The sequence below is a fragment of the Syngnathoides biaculeatus genome, chromosome 7 (assembly GCF_019802595.1).
Source record: "Syngnathoides biaculeatus isolate LvHL_M chromosome 7, ASM1980259v1, whole genome shotgun sequence".
NCBI classification, from domain to species: Eukaryota; Metazoa; Chordata; class Actinopteri; order Syngnathiformes; family Syngnathidae; genus Syngnathoides; species Syngnathoides biaculeatus.
Window position 1 is genome coordinate 4,573,713 of NC_084646.1, and position 7,410 is coordinate 4,581,122.

The window sequence follows — 7,410 nt, forward strand, 5'->3', positions numbered from 1 at the left end:
TTATTCTTCCGGATGGGATTCAAACGAGTGGGTCACGGAAATATCCAGAAGGAGATCAAGAGTAGCAATTTCAACCTTAAAAGCTTCCCACTCTTCCTCAGATGTTTTAAATACAACAATGGCGGGCATCCCGGGTGGACCAGTGAGTCCCATGTATCCAGTATGTCCAGTTCTTCCCATCACTCCTGGATAACCCTGTGAAGAAATTAATTATCCCCCCAAATTATTCCAAATGTTGTGTTTTTTTTTTTTTTTTTGGGTCGTTTGCTATGTTTTGTATAATGACGCCGTTTTGGGAACTGTAAATTATGACACAAACAGTAGATGCAAAGCAAGACAGAATCAAATGATTACATCAACTCAAAGAAAATTAAAGTTAAAAATAACAACAAAAACAAGAGCATACTCTAATTTCTTTAGCACCTTTTAAGGGACCCAACCATGCTGGAAAAATCAAATACACTTTACATTGAATATGAATCCATCCATTTTCTATAAGATTTCTACTTTTGAGGATGGCAAGGAGCTGCTGCCTCTTTCACCTTACTAGGGAGGAAAGGACTGGTCGCCAGCCATTAACAGGGCGCATATTGATTGACAACCATTCACATTGTCACGGAATTGGCACAACTGGCAAGCTGCCCGCATTGAAGTCGGGTGTGTGAATCACGACACCGTCAGAGACCATCAGAAATATATTTTGAAAATGTCTTTATGTTCAAAAAAATGTAATGACTGATGTTTTTATCACCTACTTTGTCTCCCTTTTGTCCTGGCAGTCCTGGTAGACCTGTTGGTCCCTGCAGGCCCTGGAAAAAAAATATACATACATTATGAAACAATTATTTGTAATTACAATTTCAGAGAAGCGGTAGAAAATGGATGGATGGAATTACAATTTCATATTTATTGTACAATGACAAATAGTCAAATGGATATGAATACACGTTATTAAACAAGTGTTGATATATGAAAATAAACATTGAAAAAAAATGTCACTTTTAAAATATTTTTGTAGTATTCTCCTTTTATACGTTTGTTGTTTTTGTTAATAATTGGTCTATCACTGTGTCCATCTACAATAATCTTTATGTACATCCATCCATCCATCCATCCATCAGGGATAGGCTCCAGCACTCTCGTGACCCTCGTGAGGATAAGCATCTAAGAAAATGTATGGATTATTTACAGTATACGAATGCATAATTTTCAAATGCGTATTAATAATGTAATTGAAGTTTAAGCACACATCTTGAAGTTCCCCATTCAGCCATGCGAGAAAGCCATTTACCACCCTCCTCTCGTTAGAGTTAAGATCAATTCATCGATTTTCTGAAACGCTTATCCTCACGAGGGTCGCGGAAGTGCTGGAGCCTATCCCAGCCGGTTGCCATCCAATCGCAGGGCACATAGAAACAACCATTCGCACTCACATTCACACCTACTGACAATTTACAGTCTTCAATCAACCGATCAAGCATGTTTTTGGGACGTGGGAGGAAACACGAGTGCCCAGATAAAACCCACTTGGCCACTAGGAGAACATCCAAACACCAGACAGACGGGGCCGGGATTTGAACCCCAGTCCTCAGAGCTGTGAGGCAGATGCTCTAACCAGTCGTCCATCATGCCATCCTCCAGCATTAAGATAAAAATACAAAACATCTGATTACCATTTGACCTCGGGGCCCAGGACTGAATGGTTGTTGATCGGGCGAGTCTGGAGTATGCTGGTTGACCGTTGCAGGAGCCTTCTGTGGAGATTTACACCGTGATTGCTTAGACTCTCCGGGGCTCAACGTAGTAATATTGTCAATTAATTGTGATTTATATTTCTTCGGGATGTTATTGTCAGCCTCTTTATCCTCCTCCTCCTTTACTCTCAAGTCTTCACCATCTTCATCTCTGCCCATTCCAGGAAGCTCTTGCAGCCTTTGTTCCACTTCTGTTCCCAACTTGTCTCCCAGGTTCTCTTTATAATCTTCCTCATCCTCCACTTCTCCCTCTCGAGGACTTCCTGCTTCTCTGCTGGGAGCGGTAGCGGATATATTCTGGTTCGGGAATGGTACAGCAAAATTCTCCTCTGCTTTTCTCTCCGGAGACATTACCTCTCCTTTTGCTCGGAAGACCAGAAGAGGAGAGACTAGGGGATCCTCTGTCGGTGGTGACAAGCCTCCATCACTAGCTGGCGAACGGCTGCTGCCAGCTACATTTCCAACATTCAAGGTGGCGTCTCTGACTTTTGCAGAGCTCTCTGAACTCGGGAGACCTGACGCTGTAGGCCCCTCGGGCTGAACGTGAGGACTTGTTATAGCCGTCTCGACATTTGCCAAGAGCGACGTGTTCTTCTCGAGTGCATCAGATGGAACATGAGCTCGAATTAAGTCCTGATGGGGGGAAAGTGTTGGTGTTCCCTTCCGTAGGGGATGAACGTGTAAAGCATCTCGATCATCATCATCACCACCTTGCTTTTGCTCCTGAATCAAAGATTTTGCTTTGCTGGTTCCAGGATCCATTGAAGTCATCTCGGTGGGTTCAGCCTGTACATTCATATCTTCAGAGTGTTGAGCTCCAGATGACAGCTGGATGGTGTTAGATGATGTACTGGTCACCTTGTCGAGTACGACGACCTGAAAAGGTTGGACACAAGGAGAAAGTTCAAATTCACTGTACAGTCAATAAAAGAGTCAGTTCGTTCCAGACCACCACCGCAAGGGACGTAATCGTAAACGCACTCAACAAGTATTCATTCTATTATATATATATTGTTAAAAAGATTCATGCATATCCTGTAATATAGGCATGTGAAGTCCAGGTAGTATTTTTGTCCATTTGGGGTCGTGTCCTTACATTCTATCTTGTAATATCTGTGATGTTGTACAGTACGGCTACCTTTAAAAGGCCATTCCCATACTTTGCTAAGACAAATTTATTGCAGTTTTCCAACAATATCATTGCTCAGTCACACTTTTTCTTAAATATAATCTAAATATTCATCTACAGACTGCATATCACTGACGGTGTAGTGGCACACACGCCTGCCTTTGGTGCGGGCACCGTGGGTTTGATTCCCGCTCAGTGATGGTGTTGATATCTGTCTTGCAAATGACTGGCGACCAGTTCAGGGTGTAGTCCCCCTTCTGCCCAAAGGTAGCTGGGATAAGCTCCACTTTTCCCGCGACCCTTGTGAGGATAAGCGGCTTGGATAACGACATGACATGACAGACTGTATTGTGCGCTCATGATGAAAATCAATTCATATCACCCTCTTCGGAATAACACTTTAAACATTGCAATCAGAACCAAATGAAGTACTGACCATTTGATATTTACACAAGTGATACAGAAAAATCATTTCAGAACCGGTGAGAAAACTACAGCCTCTCTCTGGGGTTGCATACATGTATGAGGTCCGACTACAGTCCAAAACAATTTGCTATTTTTTTTCATAAAGTCCAACTTGGCAGCAATAAACTCTTTCCAGACAGAAAAATACACGGGAGTTCTGCCATCACAAACACTTGGAGACACACCTGGGTGAATATTATGAAGTAATGTCCCGCTGCACTTACACGTCATGAATAAACAGCACAAAATCTACACAAACACACACACACACGCACGCGCACACACATACACACATACACACACACACCATTTTCAAACACAGTTTTTTTTTAACCTTCAAAGGTACATTGTACTGCCCAAAAACTACAAAGACAAGTTGGTTCATGTTCAAACGTGAAGGTCAATATTTTTCATTTTGTTTGATGTCTGCAACAGGTTTTTTAAAAAAAAAAGCCTGGTCTGGAGCAACAAAAGACTGGAAAAGTTGAGGAATGCTCAAAAAACACCAGTTTGAAATATCCATCCATTTTCTTAGTCGCTTATCCTCACGGGGGGTCACGGGGAGCCTATCCCAGCTGTCAACAGGCAGGAGGCGGGGTACACTCTCAACTGGTTGCCAGCCAATTGCAGGGCACCCTGCTTGAAACATTCCAGAGATAAATAATGTAGTTCAACTGGAAACAGGTGAGTGTTATGATTTGGTATAAAAGGAACATCCCTGAAAAGCTCAGTTGTTCACAAGCAAGGATGGGGAGAGGTTCACGCCTTTGTGAACAACTGCATGAGCAAATACTCCAAAATCTTAAGAACAATAAGCAATGTGCAATTGCAACGAATTTAGAGATTTTGTCATCTATGCTCTACAGCATCATCAAACGATTGAGTGACCTTTGATCCCTCAAGTGGCACTGGATTAAAAAGCACCATCATCATCATCCAAAGGATATGGCCGCATGGGATTGAGAACACTTCAAGAAACCATTGTCACTACATCTACATGTGCATATTAAAACTCTACCATGCAGAATGAAAGCCGTATAGCACCAACACACAGAAATGCTGCCAGCTTCTCTGGGCCAGAGCTCATCTGAGATGGTTGAATGCTAAGTGTAACAGTGTGGTGCGATCTAATGAGTCCACTTTTCAAATTGACCTTGGAAATCATGGACGAGAGGGGAAAAGAACCATCTGGATTGCTATAAGTGCAAAGTTCAAAAGCCAGCTTCTTTGGTGGTATTGAAGTGTGCCCAAGTGTACCTTACTGCCCAAGGCAAAGGTATCTTACACATCTGTGAAGGCACCATTAATCCTGAAAGGTACATACAGGTTTTGGCGCAAGATAGGCTGCCATCCAAGCAACATCTCTGTCAGGGATGTCCCTGCTTATTTCAACAAGAAAATTCAAAGCCACATTCTGCATTTGCTGCAACAGAGTGGCGTCATAGTAAAAGAGTGCGAGTCCTGGGCTGAACTGCCAGCAGTCCGGACCTGTCTCCCGTTGAAAAAACATGGTCCATGATGAAGTACAAAGTATAACAGAACTTGAAGTTGTACATCAAGCAAGAATGGAGATGGAGTTTGCATCCCCGAGAGTTTTATGGCTCACCGTTGTCCCCGTCAATGCGGAGGAGCTACGATTGTCACGGACCGGTGGAGGATCTTCCAGCGCATGAACCATCTGCTGAATGGTCCCCTGAATGCAACACAAAAAACAAAGCAGGAGACAGGTGTGCTGAAAAGTCCTGGTTCACACTTGGTTTCATGTCGAATCAGAAAACGGGATTTGAATTTGAAATGTAAAATGATCACATTTTCAATAGTTGCGACCATTTGCTGTCGAAAATTCACCGTCTGTGCCACCAGGCAGGGTTACTTCAGGTCAGAACTGAACACCCAGCCAATCGCAGTTACGCTTTCTGAGTCACGTGACATCACATACTAACAAAGAGATACTGGATTGGCTGGGTCTTCGGTTCTGACCCGAAGTAACCCTGCCTGGTTGGCACAGACGGTGAATTTCAGACAGCGAATTGTAGCCAGTTGAATTGTTAACATTGAAAAGTTACACTGAAATACAACTATTGAAAATGTGATCAGTTTACATTTCAAATTCAAATCCTGTTTTCTGTGGCATTTCAAATTAAAATCCTTTTGGCACATATTTACTTCCATAAGAATCCCTGCATTTGTCACAGAATAATTACAATCGAAATCACTGTATCGTTGTATCACGAGTGTGCATGCGTATACACAAATACACGTCTTTTCTTTTGTAGGGTAAATTATATTATATTAAGAGAAGTGATATTTTACAGCAAATCAAGGCAGACCAAATATTAATAATGGGCAGACAAAATATTATTAACATTTATTTCACTCTGAAGCGATACAATTTAAGACCACTGCAAACGATAACTACAGTAGTAAATATTAATTTTATTTTTAGATAACAGAAGATTCAAACACTTGATTACTATTGCCATACAACACAATATTTTTTTGTCATTTAATTAAAAATAGATATTGTATTATGCCATATCAATATAATATAATTACATTTCTGAACAATTCAGTGTCATTGTTAACATTTCGATAATTGCCTGCGTGAATTAATCCAGCATTTCCTCATCATATTTGGAGCACCCTATATAATTACCAAATTTGGTTTATTAGCAGATTAATTCCTCTCTGACATCAGCATTAAGATGCGCCTTATTTTTTTGATACATTTTCCAGAGAATCTATTATCAGCATCCAGTATAACATTCACCCAATAGAAGCCAAAATGCTGAAATATAGAATATAATGCAAACGAAAGATCTTTCCCAGATTAATAGAGAAAAAGCTCAGGTGACTTAATTTTATCCTTCCCCTCCATATTGTCCGACATATGTAACGATAAACGGAGTCAGTTGGGAAACAAACAGTTTAAATGAAACATTAATTCATTATTCACAATTATTTTAATCACTGTTAAACATTTCTGCCTCATTTTACACTTGACATATTGCATGAAAACATATAGAAACACTTGTTAACTAGAAGATAAAAAAAAAAGTCAATTATCAATGCGCCTATGAATTAATTTCCATTGGGGGGGGAAAAAAAATCACGTATTCGTAATTTTGGTAGATGATCCAGTTCCCTCAGTAAAGGAAAGAAAAAATAAAAGAAAGATGGAAGTGGAGTAGACTTACAAAGGTCAGCAACAGCAGCAGGAGCAGCAGCGTCGGTGTCCGCATGGCTTCTGATGGAGGCTCCCTCAAGGGCTAATGTGACTTATAGGATGGCTCACTTGGGCTCCTATGGAAGTCCGGGATCTGACACACACGCACGCACGCACACGCACACACACACCACACACACACACACACACACACACACACACACACACACACACCTCCGCCAAGGCCAAGCAATCCAACTTCCGTTCACCACCAAAGTAATGGTTACATATGTTCACGCGCTTAAATTCCCAATATTATTCTCATGAAATCAGACGTCCCAGTGAGCTAAAGTGACAATAAATTTTGAGCGGCACGGTGGAATCAGCTGGAAAGCGTTGGCCTCACAGTTCTGAGGTCCCGGGTTCAATCCCGGACCAGGCTGTGTGGAGTTTGCATGTTCTCCGCGTGCCTGCGTGGGTTCTCTCTGGGCCCTACGGTTTACTTCTACATCCCAAAAACATTAATTGGACACTCTAAATTGCCCCTAGGTGTGATTGTAAGTGCGGCTGTTTGTCTCGATGTGCCCTGCGATTGGCTGGCAACCAGTTCAGGGTGTACCCCGCCTCCTGCCTGTTGACAGCTGGGATTGACTCCAGCACTCCCCGCGACCCTCGTGAGGATAAGCGTCTAAAAAAAAACGGATGGATGGATGAAAACATTTTACCTTAGCGCAACAGTTTTGATGCTGCAAACACAAACTTTCTTGAAAGCGGGTTACAATGCCAGACTGATCAAAAAGCGCAGTGGATCGAGTTCTTGACGACGGTAGCCTGACTTTATCATGTGAAGTCATAATCGGCAAAGAGATTTTCCAATATGAACATTTTTTTTTTTT

General features: G+C 41.8%; 1 protein-coding gene across 5 annotated transcripts in view; it reads right to left on the reverse strand.

The window, feature by feature from the left end:
* Positions 1–6,699, reverse strand: part of si:dkey-21p1.3 (collagen alpha-1(I) chain) — a 30,814-nt gene extending 24,115 nt beyond the window's left edge. For all 5 annotated transcript variants that reach the window (XR_009795705.1, XM_061824815.1, XM_061824813.1 and 2 more), the window contains exons 1-5: positions 6,546–6,699; positions 4,955–5,041; positions 1,674–2,630; positions 756–809; positions 76–195 (exon numbers count right to left, since the gene is read on the reverse strand). Coding sequence is in view for 4 of the 5 variants with exons in the window: in XM_061824815.1 (XP_061680799.1) it covers positions 76–195; positions 756–809; positions 1,674–2,630; positions 4,955–5,041; positions 6,546–6,590 (1,263 nt within the window). In the remaining variant the exon portion in view is untranslated. The remainder of the gene's footprint in view (positions 1–75; positions 196–755; positions 810–1,673; positions 2,631–4,954; positions 5,042–6,545) is intronic.
* Between the last annotated feature and the right edge of the window lie 711 nt (positions 6,700–7,410).